Here is a 19,331-nt window from a genome sequence, read left to right as displayed (position 1 = left end):
CCAAATTAGCGGTAAAGATCGAATGCCAGATGTAGAGATTGTCAATGGAATCCAAGTGAAACACCTCCAATCATCAATCAAATAACAGAATCAAAGAAATTACTTGCAGATTCCGCTAAAGTGCACCAGCCTGACCATGCAAATAATATATCAGATCATTGAATTAATCGTTTTAGATGGACTTAAACCAGATTCGGCCCACAAACTGGAGGAATTAAAATGAACAAACAAAATAAATTACAATGAAACACCACCTTAAAATAAAAAAAGTACAGTGAAGATCGAATGCCAGATGTAGAGATCATCAATGGAATCAAAGTGAAACCCCTCCAATCATCAATCGATTAACAGATTCCGGGAGAAATTACTTGCAGATTTTTCTGCTGGTATGATCGGTGGCTTACTTGAGAGACAAATAATTGGGGAGAGGGCCAAGTGGTCACGAGTTTGAGTCTGGAAACAGCCTCTCTACGAAAGCAGGGGTAAGGCTGCATACATTATGACCCTCTCCATACCCTGCAGTAGCAGGAGTCTTGTGCACTAGGTACGCCCTTTGTTAAAATTGGGGCCTTACAGATACCAATACCAAGTTCGTTCTCTCTACATTGGGTGCTTGAATTATAGGTTGAAATTTACTGATATTTGAATTGAACCCTATAGAATTACCTGGTCAGTCTTAAAATTGACTAATATTAATAGATCAATTCTTGTTCTATAGAGGTAAATTACCAGAACAATAGAACCATACAGAATTAATAATCAGATCAATTGAACCTTACAGAATTAAACCAGATCAATTGACTGAATTTGTTCTTCAGTCAGATTCTATATTGGTTTATAGAACATTTCATATTTTCTCATTCGTAATTGGTTGTTAAAATGGATTCGGATAGTCTTCTTTCTTCTAAACAAAATGATTTCAAATAAGAGTTTCGATAGTAGAGAAACGAATGCCTGAGCAAGCAGGAGGCCTCAATGATCTTTTAGGCTTCCTAATGAACCCAAAACAACTACAACATCTTCTGAGGCTTGTCAATATAATAACTCTTCCAAAACATTAAGAATTTCAACAGCTTTCAAGACAATAAGAACAAAAATTGAATCCATGAACCATGAAAACCCAAAAGAACAAAAAAATCTCAATCAGTGCGTTTTGAGGGTTCCCAATTGGATTTGGGTCGTTCAAGGTAGTGCACCTGCATCACTCAGCCAGACAAGGATAACTATCACCCCTTGAAGCACTCAAATGTCCTTACAGAGGTCTTTTAAATAGGAACCAAGAGGCATCCAACATCAAGAAGCTTTTATGGAAACCCCCCGACACATATTAGTGATTTTAGAGAAAGAAAGGTCATTCCATGCTTTAAGACAGTGTTGGAGAAGGTATCCAGTCCAACATGGAATGGAACCTGGGAATTCAGGATACAGTCTACGTACTCACAAACATAACAAAAATTGGTTTTAATTAACATAGCACACAATAGTCGAATTATACACGTTAATGACAAGATCTAACCAGATTCATCAGGACTTCCATAATTTCCCCTCATTGGTTACTTGAACTTATTGCACAATTCATGCAAATCTATTTTCATAACCACAAATTGGTTCTTGATCTCCATTCCAAATTTGTTCTCTGTTCTTTCTATCAATTTGAAGTGATTGTAAAAATATAAGAGCAATAGGTATCCGTGAGCCATCAAACCAAAACGAATCTGTGACCTAATGACCAGAATTTCATGTGACCTTTAACAAAACAGAATTATTTCTCAAAGAAATAATTTATAACGAAGCTTCAAACTTACGATACTGCTATGATCAAAGACAGGGTACATAAGTAATCTCTCCTTTTGGGCATAAACAACACACACATTTTCTTACTAAACACAAAATGACTTCTTTAAGAGGAAGAACAATATCTTCATGAGAAAGAAACGAAGAAGAATAGACATGGTAATGGAGAAGCACCTGTAATCATTCGTGACTGGAGTGAGAATAGACTTCTGAGAAGTGGGTTCGGCATCCTCTCTCTCTTTACGTTTCCCTGAACTGAAACCTTCCATAGACGAAGCTTAGAGTACGAAGAAGAACAAAGAAAACACACTCCTTTATACATACACACACATATTTACAAAATTTCTCACCTAATACGCTTTTTTGGGTTTTTCTGTCCGAATCAACTGAAGGTTTAAATGGCTTTGGCGCGTCGCTTTTCAGTTTCTGAGAGGCAAACCAATGGCTACTTCATTAGACACAAATCAACACACACAGAAAGATGCGAAGAGAAGAAATTTTGGAGAAAGGAAAGTGTACTTGTTGCAGCTGAGCCCAGTTGGGATTGAGGGGTACCCGCTTAGGGTTCGTGGAGTCATTTCCCATATTCAATCGCAAACACTATATGCTCTCTTACATCTTTGTCGAGGGTGTGAGAAGTGGGGGGAAAAAAATTGAAAATATAAAAATGAGAAGAAAATGTGAGAAGAAAAGAGAGAAAGGGAACCGTCTTGGTTATACTAAAATTTTATGATTTTACTGATAAGGAAACTGAGATTAGGATTCTACCAAAAAAAGAGAGGTCAGGAGATAATTTGGAAAGATATAAATTTGGGTGGGCGGCCATATTAGGAGGAAGGGGATATTTTAGAAAGAGAGTGAGGGCAACGTCAGAGAGTGAGAAAAGGGGGGAAGGAAGAGTTTTGGAAGTAAGAAAGGAAAGTGGGAAAGAGAGTAGGGAAAAAAAAAAAAGGAAAGTGGAAGAGAGAAAGTATAGAAAAAATGAGAGATAAAAAAGGGCACGTGAGATGTGAGAGATGAAACATGAGACGAATAAGGAAATTAATTTTTTAGTGAGTAATTGAATATTAAAAAAATAGAAAGGATACCAATATTTTGGGAAAAATAAAAAGATGAAAAAAAATATAGTAAAAAAGATAAAGTATTTAAATAAAAAAGAAGGATAAAATAGTCAAATGAAAAAGTAACCACGAAACATGAATTCATGCACTTATATAATAGTATGATATATATATATCATACTATACTATTACTATTTACTATTTACTATTATATAAAAGCACGTTGTGGCAAATCTTTCAGTTACCTATTCTACCCTTCATTCTTATCTAAAATTCCATTCTTCAATTCTTAATCTTTATGTCATTCTTTCTTATAATTTCATAATTTTAGATACCCTTAGTATTAATTTTTTTTTTTTTTTAATTAGTGACAAATCAGAATTTGGAGACCAAAATCTTTAATGATCCAATAATAGGTCTCGTTAGGCAATTATTACTTTTTTTTTAATCAGTGGCAAATCAAAATTTGGAGACCAAAATCTTTAATGATTTTCTTCCCATTCCACGTCTCTCTCGTAAAGATCTCTCTTCTTCCCATTTATCTATCTCTTTTCTCTCTCTTCTCAACCTTAATTAGTTAGAAATCTGTCAATTTACGGTAAAAAGAAAAAGAAATCCCCTCTCATAGGAGATTATATTTCTTTCCAATTTTATCAACCCTCTATACTGACATCGCTCCATCCTTGTTTCAGGACTTTTTCTCGGTACTGTTCTCCTGTCATTTTTTTCTTTTTCCCGCATCCCGCAATAGTTCATCGATTTCAATTTCATCATTTTTTTTTTTTTGGTAAAGTCAATTTCATCACTTCAGTTATACTGTTCTTTTTTTTGGCTAATGGTTAGCAATGTGTATATTAATATGAAAACGAAAGATACATAAGATGATTACAGGGCATAAATCAGACATTCTATCTCAAAAACTAGGGAGTTCACCTTCGGCATTGCCATCAACGAACCTCCCCAGTTAGGAGAACTAACCAATACGCTGCGGGCCTCATAATAAAGCCTTGCCATACGCTGCAACTCACGTAAACCTGTAATATGGCCTTCCTAACGCATCATAGCCAACCTTAGAAGTAATGAAATCTGGCGTTGAAGTCCATTTTCTGTCACATTGCTGCCTAGCAGCATAGTTTGCTAATGCATCAGCCAGGGCATTTGCTTCCCTATAGCAGTGGGTAAGTCTCCATTGAATTGAGTCCAGAAAGTGCGAAATTGACCACCATTTCTGTAGGACTTGCCAAGGGATCTTGCAGCTTAGTATCGCAACGACCATTGCAGCGGAGTCACTTTCAATCCAAAGCTTATCAATGCCAAGATCCCTTGCCTCCTTCACGCCTGCTATAAAAGCTGCCAATTCAGCCATGAAATTGGTCCCCACTTCTTGGAATGCTACAATACACATAATAGGTGTACCAAAATGATCACGAAATAATCATGCTGCACTTGCAGAAGCCGGGTTCCCTAGGGAAGACCCATCAATGTTGAGCTTAATCCATCCAGGCGGTGGCAGTTTCCACCTTACTTCAAAGATGTTCTTCGCTAGGTTTTTTGAAATGGATACCCGCAGTCTTCTAGCCAAAACCAGCTCCTGCACTGACTTCACTTTGGATTCTTCAAGGTTGCTTCCATCCGACACTTCCTTAAGAATTAGACTGATCACATGAGAAAGTGTTCTATGCATATTGTCATATCGCCGCCTGTTGCGCTCCATCCATATTTTCTAGCAAGTAATTGTAGGGAAGGAATTCCATACTTTGGGTAATGACACCACCTTGGATTTCCGCCTCCACCATGAAAATAAAAGCTCTATGGAGGGAAACCCATTCCAATTTTCATTGAAGATGAAGAGAATCTCCTTCCACACCTGAATTGCAAAATTGCACTCCAAGAATAAGTGGCTCTTAGTCTCACAGTCCGCTGCACAAAGCTCACATCTTGAAGCAAAAGACACTGATTTTCGCTTGACCTTGTCATCAGTGGGGAGAGCTCCATTTGCTAAACGCCATCCAAAAATAGAGTTCCTAGGCTGCAAACTTCGTTGCCAAACTGCCCACCCCCACTCAGGTTGTGGCGCTGTCATCCTCAAGGCATCCCAGGCTGATCTCACTGTGAATACTTCAGACTTAGTGTGAGCCCAAAATCTGCAATCTTCCCTATTAGAGCTCGTAATTTCTAAAGCCCAAATTGTAGTGAAGACATCATTGAGAGCTGGGGTTGCTGCTATAGGGAAAACCCAATTTCCATCTTCCAAAAAATCAGACACTTTAGCTTTGAGAGAGCTTGGTATCCTAGCAGGCTGCATCAACTCCTCAATACTGTTCTCCCCTACCCATTTGTTGTACTAGAATCTGATGGAGCTTCCACTTCCCACAACCCACCACTCCGCAGCATTGGTGAAGTTCCAAACCTTTCTAAGACCCGGAAGAATGGTAGAGGAACCGACTGTGGATACTGTTCTCCCCTACCCATTTGTTGTACTAGAATCTGATGGAGCTTCCACTTCCCACAACCCACCGCTCCGCAGCATTGGTGAAGTTCCAAACCTTTCTAAGACCCGGAAGAATGGTAGAGGAACCAACTGTGGGTTTTAGCGACCCATCTGCTTTCATCAACCTCCAACGCAAAAAACATGCGAATGTAGATTTCTCGGTCTTGATGGTCCAAGCCAACTTGGCGAGAAGGGCTAGGTTTAGATCCCTGAAACGCCTAATGCCCAGGCCGCCTTCTTCCTTAGGCTTGCAAACTGCATCCCATCAAACAGTTATTGCTTTAGTGCTTCAGTTATACTGTTCATCTTCAGTGAAAATTTCTTCTATGTTCGCCTATTCATGTTGCATCTCGTGAATCAACTTGGAGGAAACCGACTTGTGAGCCTTTTCTTTTCCTCCTCTTCTTGAGGTTTTGACGTAGTTCAACAAAATGGCCATCATAGGCATTGATTTCAAGTGGTGAGCTTCAGTCTTTCGTTGAAATGTGAGAACTGTTCAGTTAAAGAAATTTCAGTACGTGTTCCTCTTCATTTTTCTTCATATATGTCGTTGTAGGGTTTTATTGCGATTCATTTTGAGGTTTCTTTTGCAGGTATGATGGCTTCTTCTCGTCCATGCTCAAGACAGGTGTGTATCAAGCTTTCATGTAGGAATAGCACTTCTTGTCATCCTCACCACTGTCACACAGAAGTTCACCTTCACCATGGTTGGGGACCAGTTGAGGCATCAGAAGCCATGGAGTCATCACTGTCATTGTTTCCATCCTTCTCATCATCATCGTCCTCATTATCATCATCATCATCATCATCATCATCATCATCTTCTTGAGTATCATCACAGTGCATAGGAGAAGCAATATAAGTTCTCCATCCAGATTCACTACTACTGCATTCTTCTGTATCTCCAAAGAGTTGGGAAGAAGAGTCCATTACACCATTACAGTAAGGTAAGGAAAGAAAGACAACACGAGAAAAAGGAGACCCTACTGTAAAACGTTGATGGACTTTGGGCCCAACTTGATCGCCCACATGTGGGGGCTGATCGCAGGCCTAAGACTAGAGAGGGAGGAACGATCACTTAAGTGATCAATTCATTCCCCCTTTCTTATCCCTTGGATTAGATTCCTAGAGGGAATCGGATTAGTGGGGGAGCCCTAGGCGTTTAGCCTATAAATCTGTTATTTGGCTCAAACCCTAAGAGAGTAACACAATTAGAAACTCTCTCCCTCTCTTTCAAGTTCAGCGTTTCCTAGGGTTTCCATCGTGGCCTAGGGTTTTGTGGTGTGGGTTTCTTCTTCGTGGAGAAACCTTTCGAGATTGTTCGTGATCGTGATCTGCTCGTAACTGCAAGCCGCATTCGATTATCCCTTCCGCTGCGATTCCATTCAGTTTAGGTAATCCCTAAACCTCTGTGATTAATGGAATGCTAATATGCTAACAGTGGCATCAGAGCCGATTAGGGCTTGTTGTTCATAGTTTTTTTTTCTCTTCCCCTTCGCCTATCGATCGACCCTCCTTGGCAGCGGCCTTGGCGCACGGGGCAGCAGCAGTGCGCGGCTGCTATTGCTGCCATGTGCAAGGCATGCCGCAGCCGGCTACAAGTTTTTTTTATTTAAAAAAAAAAAAATTAAGTGGGCAGCGGCCATGCTCGACAGTGGCCAAGCACGGCCACTGCAATCGGCCGTGGCTGTGTTTTTTTCTTGGCAGTAGGTGGTTTAAAAAAAAAAAGATGAAAGGGGCAGCAGCCATGCTCGACAATGGCCAAGCACGGCCGGTGCAATGGTATGAAAGTGAAGAGGAAGAGAAAGAAAGGAAGAAAGAACAAAACAGATTCTTTTTGTTATAGATGACATCACCATCATAATGATGTTTCCTTTTTTAAAAAAATAATAAGGAATAATCATTGAATTGCAGAATGATTGTTATTTAAAAATATATATATATGCACAAGCAATCTATTTCTTTTTTTTCTTTATTTTTTTTGTTCTGCCCGTAGAATGCTTGTGTGCACAGTAGCGGTAGCTGCAGGCTGTGGCCTGCGGCTGCCGCGGCTGGGTGCCACAAGGCAATTGGCATGGTGGCTGCCCACGGATAGAAAAAAAAAAAAAAAAAAAAAAACCCTATTTTGTTATATTTGTTTTATTTTAGTTATAAAACAATTACATATATGTGCGTATCTTGGTTATAACTATACGCATAATATGGGGGTTTTGGTTCTAACAATATGCATATGATTGATTGATTGGTTATAGCTAAGTCTTATATGCATGTGATTGGTTATGTGCATGGGAGTTATAGTTTGTTATATGTTTTCTTTGGTTTTCTTGATTTTGGGATAAACCATGTATGTTATTGAAATGCATATCATATGTGGATTGTTCAATTAATATGAATGCTCATTGTTTGTTCTTGTGGCCCTTAACAAATTTTGGGGGTCTCCCCTGTAAGGGTTCTCGTTTTTGGGGGGTATTTTATTTATGTCATGTGCACCCTCCATTAGTGAGAAATCAATTTGTGAGATCCATGGGAGAAAAATGAGAGATAAGGTATTGTCCCAAATCGTCCAATATTTTTCCCATGTATATTGGAGATTGCCCAGGGCCACTTTGTTAATAAAGAAACATATGATTCCCCCCATTTTGGTACAGACTAGTTTGACGCTGCCATTAGGGTAACTCTGTCAAACACCCCATCCCATGCAACCATGTGTTTTATTATTTATTTCTCATGGGATGGATTTGCTACTTGTCAAGTGATGTGTTTATTGGATGGATGTGCGTTAGAGTTAGTGCTTGGAAGTAATACAAAGTGCAGTGCTCGCCCGTAGTTTGTAATAGGATCTTGAATGTAAAAAGCCGATTGTAAGTTTAATATTTTTCGAGAAGCCATGTAATGGGAACTACTGCACTGCGTATCACAACTCCGTACTGACTCGGCATATCACTTCAAGTACCAAATTTGGGTCTCTTGTGTGAGTCCCTTGCACACCCGTGTGTATGGCGCATTAAACTGTGGTTAGGAGATTCTTGTTTTTTCTCCTACATTTGTTCGAAATCAGTTAAAGTTATATGTCCCCAGACCCACACATTGTGAGATTTGATTACCAGCTTAGCGAAGTTTTTGGTCTCACCGTGTGGGGAAGGGTACCATTAATTTTAATTAGGGTTTCTTGAACAAATTTGTAGATTCATGGATATATACTAAATGTCCTCCCTTGCACATTGTAGTGATGACCTCTAAGAGTGTTGTGGCCAACCTTAACCAGGGCAACAAGTTGGATGGCACCAACTATGACATGTGGCACCGAAAGGCCAAGTTCTTGCTTAATGAGCAAGATTACCTAGACCTCCTGACCACTGAGATGGCCCCACCCGAAGTGGATACTACCACCCGTCACCATCAAGAAAGAGGCTTACGACAATTACTTTAAGAGAGATCATAGTGCGCGCTTTCTTATGTTAAGCATGATGCACGATGATCTTATCAGCCAGTATGAGAAGTAAGAGACTGCCAAGTCCATGTGGGATCAGGTAAGGCTCGACTGTGGCTTTACATCCACGACCAGACTTAGGTCCATGACCTTGAAGTTTGAGATGTATCGTAAGGACCCCAAGCACACTATGGTTGAACACCTCAGGGTTGTGAAAGACATGATCCAAAAATTGGATGATGCTGGGGTACACCTTACCGATGAGCAGCAAGTACAGGCCATCATTAGGACGTTGCCTGATTCCTGGGGGTAGATGAAGATAGTTCTGACACATAACGACACTGTCAAGACATTTAATGACATTGCCGCTTATGTGGAACTAGAGGCGGAGCGCATAGAGGTGACCCAATCACATACCCTTGTCGCCCAAGTGGGGCAGAGCAAGAATGGGTCTAAGCGCAAGAGACAGAGACACACTGGGAATCAGGATCAAGCTCAGAAAGCTGAGCCAACTAGGCATAAGACCACCAAGCACCGATGTGGCAAGCAAGGTGGAAAGAAAGATATTACCAAGGTCAAGTGCTATAACTGCCAGAAGATGGGGCACTTCGCTCGTGACTGCATTGAAGCGAAGTAGGTACCATTTTTGCCTCTCTCTCCTTGTACTTTTGTATGTACACATGTTTTGGTTGCCCAAACCCAATCTGATTGGATTGTGGATACAGGTGCAACAAGACACATAGCGCAAGATCGAGGAGGGTTCGTAGATTATAGAAAGATTCCAGATGGTGCCCAAAGTATATACATGGGGAATGGCACTAGTGAAGCAGTTCGAGGAGTTGATACCTACCAGTTCACCTTGCACACTGGGCGCATCTTGCTACTTCATGATGTGCTATACGCACCAGAAATCTAGCATAATCTACTTTCAGTTACTGCATTGCTGACTTTAGGATATTCATTTATTTTTTATGGTGTCTCTTTTGAGATACGATTGGATGGTACTAGTTTTGGACATTGTAGGCTTGAGAATGGTTTTATTAAATTAGATTTGATAATTCCTATTGTTTCCTCTTCATCTTTTGTAGTTGATTCTAATACTAGTCCTGATTCAATTACTTGGCATGCTAGGCTAGGACACATAGGTTGAGATAGGATGGGACGGCTAGCTCAAGAAGGCCTTCTTTGCTCACTCGCTAAAGTCAACGTACCAACATGTGAGGCCTCTTTAGTGGGTAAGGCCTACCGAAAGCCTTTTGGAAAGGCTAAACGGGCAACCCAGACCTTAGAGCTTGTCCATTCAGACATTTACGGACCTATGAACGTGAAGGCACATCATGGTGCTTCTTATTTTCTCACCTTTATCGATGATTATTCACGATATGGTTATATGTATCTGATCACTCACTGCTACGAAGTGTTAGATTGCTTCAAACGCTTTGTAGTAGAGGTTGAGAATCAGCAAGGCAAGAGGTTAAAAACTCTGTGCACTGACCGAGGACGTGAATATTTATCCGACCAATTTAAAGAGATGTGTGAGGAAAAAGGAATCACTAGGCAGCTCACTATTCCCCACACTCCACAGCAAAATGGTGTAGCAGAGCGGAGGAATAGGATGCTTTTAGATATGGTTAGATCGATGATGGTGTAGGCCAACCTCCCAATATCTTTCTGGGGGGATGCTATGTTGACCACTACCTACGTCCTTAACCATTTGCCATCACAGTCAGTTCCCTCCACTCCATATGAATTGTTGAAAGGCACAAAGCCCACTTTGGGGCATATATAACCATGGGGATGTGCAGGATATGTTCATAGTACCTCCCATATGTTTGGGAAACTTGACCCTAGAGCTAGAAAGAGTATCTTTATAAGATATTTCGATACCTCGAAAGGCTATGTAATGTACGGTGAACATCAAGATGGAGGAAAATGACAGAGAGTGAGTCCCGCGATGTGGATTTTCTTGAGATCGATTTCCCTAGCATAAGTGATGCTGGCGGAGAAATCTCACCTACTCTTGGCGAGGGTGAGGAATTAAACACTCATCAAGAGATCGCTAGAGAGGGTGAGAGTGATCATCAGCCCAGTGGGAGTGTGCTACCTAATGAAAGTGCATAACCCGCGGGTCAAGAACCCTCTGCGCGTAAGAGCACAAGTAGACACGTTCCCTGACGTCATTTTGAGATCGAAGGGGACGCTGCCTTAGTCTGTGCTCTGAGGGATGAAGATGAGCCAGCCTCAGTGAGTGAGGCGCTCTCTTCTCCACCTAAGGAAATGTGGCAAGCTGCTATGGAAGATGTTTTGAGTTCTATGAGTAAGAACCAAGTCTGGGAGTTAGTTGATCTTCCACCTAGGTGCAAGGCCATCGGGAACAAGTGGGTCCTGAAGGTCAAGCGAAAGGCAGATGGATCAATTGACAAGTATAAGGCACGTCTTGTGGCGAAGGGATATACCCAAAAGGAGGGTATAGACTATGATGAGACGTTCTCCCCTATGGTGAGAATGGCCTCAATACGCCTCATTCTAGCTATTGTCGCAAAGTTGGATTTGGAGCTCTACCAAATGGACGTTAAAACTACTTTTCTCAATGGACAACTAGACGATGAGATCTTTATGGCTCAGCCTGTAGGCTTTGAGAAGAAGGGACATGAGCGCAAAGTATGCTGTCTTAAACGTTCCATCTATGTGTAAGAACCATGGAATCCGCTATAAGAACCATGGATTCTAAAAAATACAAATTCCGCCAGACAGGGGGTTGGTTCTGGATGTACGAATCGGATCTCGCCGATGAAACTTAAACCAAGAACCCCGATCCCTCCTAAGAAGGCAAATGGGTCGATGGGTTCAAAGATGTGAAAGAAATGAAAGAAAAGGGGAAGGAAGAGATGAAGATGATGCAGCAATAGTAGACTAGATTCCTCTCCGGCTCAGGGAAGTCCATGACTCCCTTGTCTCAATCTATTTTCCTTCTCTCCTTCTCTCTCTCTCTCTCTCTCTCTCGTCTTCTTCTCATTTTCTTCTCACTCTCATTCTCTCTGAAATCCTTTTTTCCTCCGCCCTTTGCTCTAGTTTTACTCCTCAGCATGACGAAGACCCCTCTCACTTTTTCTTTTTTTTCTCTCCAAATCCTGTCTGTCTCACTCTCTATCTCTGGTCTTTTTTTCTGAAATTCCTTCTTTCTCTCTTTCTGCCCTCCCCTCAATGACGAAGACCAACTCTGTCTCCTCTCTTTCACTCTGTTCCCTTCCTTTGTTTCCTTTTTTTTCTGTGTCCCTCACCTAATCCAAAGACCCATTCTCCCTCTCTTTTTCTCTCTCCTTCCTTATATCTCTCTTTTCTCTCTCCCCTTGGAGAATGACGACTGCTCCCCCCTTTCAAACATTCCCTTCTTTTCTTTTTAAAGCCCCTATCTAGGTTTTAGGCTTTTACTATTTTACCCCTTTTCCAACCTAGGTCTAGATCTTCTTTCTTCTTTTACTTTCCCATTTTACCCCTCTTAGGTTTTAGATATATTCTTTTAGCAGCTTTCCCCATTTTACCCACCTCTTTCTTTTTAATTGCCTTTAGATGCCATGTGGCATCTCTCTATGGACTTGGCACCAATGGGCTTTTCCATGGGCCAAGTCCACATATTCTCTCTCCTTCTTTCTTTTCTATTTTTACCTTTTAACCCTCCCCCTCTTAAAGTTTATTTCTTCTTCTTCACTCCTTTTTTATGATTTCCTATTTTGCCCCTGCCAGGCCACAACCTCAATGGGCCGGGGTTTAGGCAGTCTATTTTTTTATTTTATTATTTCTTGGTATCTGAGACTAAGGTCGCCGGTACTCCGTGTGTCATCATCGCCAGGGAGGGGTGACAAAAATCAGGTGTCTACACTATGGCCTTAAGCAATCGTCCAGGCAGTGGTACATTAGATTTCACCATGCCATTACCACTGTGGGTTTTGACATGATTGAAGAGGACCACTGTGTGTATGTTAAATGGTCCAAGGTGGGGTTCCTTATCCTATCATTGTATGTTGACGACATCTTGTTGGCTGGGAATGACATTGAAATGATTGTCGCCACTAAAGAGTGGCTGTCCTCCACTTTTGAGATGAAGGACATGGGTGAGGCAAACTTTGTGTTAGGCGTGAAGATTGTGAGGGATCGCACTAGGAGACTTCTTAGTTTGTCTCAAGAGACTTATATAAAGAAAGTCCTGGAGTGGTTCCATATGAGCAACTCAAAACCCATTGACACTCCAATGGACAAGGCATGCATTTTGAGCCTAGACCAATGCCCTAAGAGTGATGAAGAGAGAAACCAAATGTCCAAAATACCCTATACAGTAGCAGTAGGGAGTCTGATGTATGTGATGATGTGCACGCATCCAGACATTTGCTTTGCCGTTGGCATGGTGAGCCGTTACCAAAGTAACCCAGGGCCAGCTCATTGGCAGGCAATAAAGAGGATACTTCGATACCTACGTGGCACTGCAGACCTCTCGCTCACCTTCAATGGTTCAGACTTGAGACTGAGAGGCTATAGTGATGTTGATTGGGCTAGTGATAGAGACGAGCGCAAGTCCACTTCGGGATATGCGTTTGTCCTGGGAGGCGGGGCTGTCACTTGGAGTAGCAAAAAATAGACCTGCATCACCCTGTCCACGATGGAGTCGGAGTATGTCGTATGTTCGGCAGCAGTACAGGAGGCCGTTTGGCTTAGGAGGTTCTTGCAGAGACTTAGCATTTCTGCTCACTCAGACGATGCTGTGCTTATACACTGTGACAGCACAACAGCGCTTGCATTTACGAAGGACCCCAAGTTCCATGGTAGAGCCAAGCACATTGACATATGGTATCACTACATTTGAGACATGGTAGTGCGAGGTGAAGTGGTTCTGCAGCATATCTCCACTGGCAATATGTTGGCTGATCCATTGACTAAGCCTATTGCCAGAGATGTTTTCCTAGTTCACGTTAGGAACTTGGGACTCAGGCAGATCGGATATGTATTTGCTTTAAGAACACTTTGTTTGTGATGGAAATTTATCTGTATTTCTCTTACATTTATTGACGAGCATATATTTTTTTGAGTAATCTTGTGTGTATACATTCATTGTTTGTAAAGATGTCACCAGGTTTAGAATTGACCCACTCACATGGGTGATTCACCTCGGTGCTGGGGTGTAGCGAGCGAGATGAGCCCATAAGCATGTGTGCTCTATGGCACCTTAGTTAGAGCTAAGATGAGACCTTTACTTGGTCCAACTTGGAAGACACCACACTTCCAAGTAGCCTGTTAGAAGACAGATGTGAGGTTCCAGGCAGAAACCATGAGGGTGACTCCGCTAGAGACTCAGGTTAAGAGCTTACAGTAGCGACTATACTAAGATCTGTATGGCGTTTATTTATTGCGAGTGACATGCCCACCCTAGTGGGAGTTACGCCATAGCATGCATATCATACTGCATGTGCTCATGACGACCGATTGTGAGAGTGACCGAATGGATCCCTGCTTCGTCACTGGTGTGAGCCATGTGGATTATTTTTTTTGCTAAAGGTCAGCAAAGTAAGTATTAACTAACAAAGAATACAAAATACAAGATCAGAGAGGTCCCCAACTGGGAGTGTCGGAGCAAAACAAATCCTCTCAACTATGGCTTGCTGCCATCAATGAGCGAAAAACAAACATAAAATTAGGAACCCATTGGCGACACCCTAGTCCCTCTCTAAGCATTCATCGAAACCAAAATCTGCTTCTTTCAAGGAAATCCCACTCAATCTCATTATGAGCGATGCTTGGGGCTTCATCCCAGCATTGGGAGACTTTTGTTGAGGTGCACCTCTTAGCCAGAAGATCTGCTACTGTATTAGCTTCCCTGTAGCTAGGGTAATTTTCCACGTAATTTCTTTGAGATATCTTTCAACACCCAGCTAAGATTGTTGGAACAACCAAGGAATTTTATTGTTCCTTATGGATGTAACCACTGCTTCTGCATCACACTCTATCCACAGCCGCTGTATACCCTTCTACCTTGCCAGCTGAACTCCAAGAAAGAAAGCAAAGAACTCGGCTGTGAAGTTTGTAGATACTCCCAGGTATTGTGCGAAGCTTCCCTTTGGCTGCCCTTGGCAGTTTCAAAGGATCCCTGCTGCACTTGAATGCCCCGGATTCCCTATCGAACAACCATCAATGTTTTGCTTCATCCAATTTTCTTCAGGTTTTCTCCATTGGACTTCCATAATCAGGGTGGCCTGGGCATTCAAAAATGAGGCTTCAATTTCTCATGCTAAAACCAAATCCTAAAGAGACTTGATGGAGCACTTCATTAGTATTGAGGCGTCCTTGAGATCTGATTTTAAGAGTCGCATTATTGAGCTAGACCTTTTGCCATTCCCTTCAAATCGCCTCCTATTTCGTTCACTCCATTTATGAAATGGAACCAGGATGAAACCCGCAAGCCACACCTTAGCGAGAGCACTAGTTTCCCTCCACCAAATGAGCAAATCCAGCATAGAGTCCTTGGCTGGCCATACTGTTTGAAACATAGAGAGGAATCCCTGCCATAACTTCAATGAAAAGGAACATTCAAGAAAAATATGCTTACGAGAATCAGTAGCTTTCAAGCATATGCTACAGCGTGAGGCCAATGGGACGCCTCTCTGTGCAACCAAATCATCAGTTGGCAATTTTGTCTGCATCAACCGCCAGCCAAACAAAGAATGTCGAGGTTGCAAGTAGGATGCCCAAACCACTGAATGCCAGGCAATCCGATTTGCTGCTCTTCTAAGGCCCTCCCACACCGATTTCACAGAGAATGTGCCCTGTTTGGAAAGGGTCCAGACTCTCATGTCATCAGCCTTGATGGATGGTAGAGGTATGGAGGATGCTTGATTGACAATCTGTTGAAGCACCGGGGAGACTACCACAGGGAAATTCCAATTGGAGTTGGTAATAAAGCTAGCCAGAGGCGTGTGAAGCGTCTTTATCCAATGCTCATACCCATGAAAGCCAGGGTGAGCAGCGACAATATCCCCCTTTAACCAACGATCATGCCAAAAATCAATTTTTGTGCCATCCCCCACAACCCAAGATTCATGAGCTGAAACAAAATCCCACATCTTCTTTTTCCCAAGCCAGATTGAAAATGAGGAATTTAGCTAATTTTTAATAGAGCCCTTAGACGTGAATCTTGCTCGAAGGAAATTACTAATAAGGGAATTATCAGCCCTAACTCCCCAACAAAGCTTGCAGAGCAGTGCCATGTTAACCTCCCTTAGCTTCCTGATGCCTAAACCCCCTTCGTCACAAGGCTTACAAACCCACTCCCATTTCACCGTGATTCCTTTAGATGTGTCTGGATCTCCACACCAGATAAAATTCCGAACCCACCTCTCCATTGTTGAGATCAATGATATAGGCCACCAATAAACTGAGAAGGTGTGAATTGGCATGCTTGACATAACAGACCTTACCAGCTGAACTCTCCCTGCCATTGAAATTAGCTTTCCTTTCCATCTTGCCAATCTGGTTTTGAATTTATCCATCAATGTCATTATTGCTTCCTTCTTGGCCCTTCCTTTGAAAATATCGATTCCCAAATATCTGGTGGGAAAGTTGCTCTCAGAGAATCCGATGATGTCTGTTATCCTGGTCTTTCTAGCTGCACTCACATTGTATAAGAACATCTTGCTCTTGTGTAAGTTAATACACTGCCCCGAGTACTCTTGATAATCTCCCAAGAACGCCTTCAAACATCGAACAGAGCGGATACCTGCTCTAACAAAAAGGAAAACATCATCAGTGAAAAGCAAATGGGTGGGGACCGCTACCCCTCTTGGCCCTGGAAGTGGCGAGATCTTCCTTGTTTCCTTTAACTCTGTAAATCTCCTGCATAATACTTCTTCTGCAATAATAAAAAGTAGGGATGCCAAGGGGTCCCCCTGTCTAAGCCCCCTCTCAACACCAAAGAACCCCACAGGTCCTCCATTCAGCAAAATAGAGAGCCTGGCCGAGGAGAGGAGCTGGTGGATCATATTAACCTAAGTGTCACAGAACCCGAACTTCCTCATAACATTGAACATAAAATCCCACTCCATTGTGTCGTAAGCTTTTTGGATATCTAGTTTGAGACCCATTCCTCCCCCATAAGATTTTACATGTAAAGTGTTTGTAAGCCCAGACGCTGCACAGATGTTGGAGAAAATAACCTTCCCTTTTTTGAAAGCCCCTTACTCCTCATAAATCAGCTCAGACATGAACCCAGATAACCGAGCGGCTAAGATTTTTGGAATCAATTTATAAAAAAAATTCCCCAAACAAATTGGCGGAAACTTGTCCAGGGTAATTGCATCATCAACTTTAGGGATTAAAGTGATGAAGTTATTATTTACCCCCTTAGTGATAATGCCCTCACGAAAGAAACTCATAATAGCCCTGCACACATCTCTCTCAATGATCTTCCAGCAACTTCTAAAAAAAGCACCAGGGAATCCATCAGGCCTAGGGGCACTGTTTGGATCCAAATAAAAAATGACCGCTTTAATCTCATCTCTACAAGGGATTGCCGTTAGGAAAGCATTGTCTTCAGCAAAAATAACTGAAGGGATGCACGATAAAATCTCTGGGCAGGCAACAGAAGGGGCACGCTTGTGAAACTCCTCATAAAATTCAGTAACATAGCTACCAATCTGAGTGTTTTCATTAAGAATAGTTCCATCCGGCTTCTTCAGCATTCTAATAAGACTCTTTGACTGCTTGATCTTTATAGCAAGGTGGAAAACTTTTGTATTACGGTCGCCACAACTGAGGTACCTAACTCTGGACTTTTCTGCCCAGAATTTCTCCTGCAGAGAGATAGCAGTAACATACTCCTGCCTTGCCTGTTCTTCACATTGAACTAAGAACTCAGAACTTCCCACGGTATCCATTACCTCTTGTGCATCCTCTAATGCAACTCTAGATCGGTCAACTTCCACATTCACGTTAGGGAAAGCAGTCTTGGACAAAGCTCTTAGGGCCGCCTTTACCCTTTTAAGCTTCTGAGTTACCACAAAGAAAGGGGACCCCGAGACATATTCAGCCCATGACCTTTCTACAACAGCAGCAAAGTCATTATGTTCCAGCCAGAATCGTTGCAGTCTAAAAGGGCAATTCAGTGGATTAGGCACCGCATCCGTGGCTACCAAAATAGGGGAGTGATAAGAAACCGATCTTGGGAGAACACGCTGGTAAGAGTCACTGAACACATCCAACCATGCTGTGTTACAAAAACTTCTGTCCAAAACTGCTCCAGCATTCCCTCGCTTCCTGTTGTTGCTCCATGTAAATTTGTTCCCTTTGGACGGCAACTGGATGAGGGAGGAAGCATGCAGAAAAGCAACAAAATCCATCGCGGATCCATTATTAAAAGCACTAGGACCCCAATTCTCTGAAACAAACAGGGTCGCATTGAAGTAACCAAGTACTAACCAAGGCATCACAGATATAGGTTGACTCGAAAGGTCCAACCATAAATCTCTCCTTCGAGCACAGAAGCTACTAGCATGAACCGATGAGAGGAAGAATTTCTCCCCTCCCACCTGGAAGAAAGCTGTAATTTGTTGGTCAGAGGAGCTAATAATCACAGGCTTTTGATAGGAGTTCTTCTAGATGATCCTCAAATTCGGGTTCTTTCCTTCTCTTTCATTGTGAATACACTCAACACAGAACCCCAAATGCTTAAAGAAAACCTTTGGAAATTTTTCTGGCCCAACCATTGGCTCAGCAATACATAACACATCAGGTGCATGAGTATTAACTAGAATTCTTAATGCAGCCATTGTTCGGCTGTTCAGAATTCCACATAAATTCCAAAAAATTACCTTCATTTTAAAACCAGGGGTTTTGTGGCATCCCTTGCGGCTCTTTGGGGCTGATTCCGCGCCTTCATTGGCTATTTACCAGCTCTTTTGTTCGTCACTGGAGTAAAAGTACCTACCAATGCTGCATACACCTGTCTGACCTCATCAAAGGCCGTCGCCGATACCGACGGATCTTGACCACTCACTTGGTCCTCCAAGTTGTACACATCACCCTTCTCACGCTGCCTCACACCCTCCCCCACAGAGGACTGCACCAATAAGCCTCCATTGTCTTGGCACTCCAAAACCACTTAGTACCCCCTCCCCATATCTGAGTGTACAGGCTGCCAATCCGCTCTAGCCCCCTGATGTACCACCATCTCCATAGCACTCGCTGAACACTCAAGCACTGCCTGTACATGTGAATCCTCCACACCCTTACTCGCCTCCCCTGACCCCGAGGCCCCACTAACCTCAACATACTTTGGAGGTGAGCCTGCCTTTCTCTTCCTTCTCCTGGCCCCATGATGTGGCCTATCATTGTCATCAACATAAACTGTACCCGGGATCGAAGGTTCCTCTCTTAGCTCGTGCACACGATTTGGGCAAGAATCCGATCGATGACCAAACTTCTTACGTTCCCCACAGCATGACGGAGGATCCTCGAACACAACCAGCTATTTGAAGAGAAATAACTCTGCACTACCAGGCTGTTCTCGTTCCAC

The 19,331-nt window shown here is 42.4% G+C and overlaps 2 protein-coding genes and 1 long non-coding RNA gene across 3 annotated transcripts; all 3 read right to left on the bottom strand.

Moving 5' to 3' along the window:
- Nucleotides 1-1,966: 1,966 nt before the first annotated feature.
- Nucleotides 1,967-2,415, bottom strand: LOC122656575. Its single transcript, XR_006332127.1, has 3 exons — nucleotides 2,314-2,415; nucleotides 2,145-2,220; nucleotides 1,967-2,044 (listed from the first exon to the last, which is right to left on the bottom strand). It is a non-coding gene; the product is annotated as an uncharacterized LOC122656575 (long non-coding RNA).
- A 1,464-nt stretch (nucleotides 2,416-3,879) lies between these two features.
- Nucleotides 3,880-4,221, bottom strand: LOC122655171. The gene has a single exon (XM_043849389.1). The coding sequence runs from the start codon at nucleotides 4,219-4,221 to the stop codon at nucleotides 3,880-3,882; it is 342 nt and encodes a 113-aa protein (XP_043705324.1).
- A 69-nt stretch (nucleotides 4,222-4,290) lies between these two features.
- On the bottom strand, nucleotides 4,291-5,160 carry LOC122655170. Its single transcript, XM_043849388.1, has 2 exons — nucleotides 4,612-5,160; nucleotides 4,291-4,497 (listed from the first exon to the last, which is right to left on the bottom strand). Exons 1-2 carry the CDS (start codon nucleotides 5,158-5,160, stop codon nucleotides 4,291-4,293), a joined length of 756 nt encoding a protein of 251 aa, XP_043705323.1.
- Between the last annotated feature and the right edge of the window lie 14,171 nt (nucleotides 5,161-19,331).

Source organism: Telopea speciosissima, chromosome 3, assembly GCF_018873765.1.
Source record: "Telopea speciosissima isolate NSW1024214 ecotype Mountain lineage chromosome 3, Tspe_v1, whole genome shotgun sequence".
NCBI lineage: Eukaryota > Viridiplantae > Streptophyta > Magnoliopsida > Proteales > Proteaceae > Telopea > Telopea speciosissima.
This window is presented reverse-complemented; position numbering and strand designations above follow the sequence as displayed.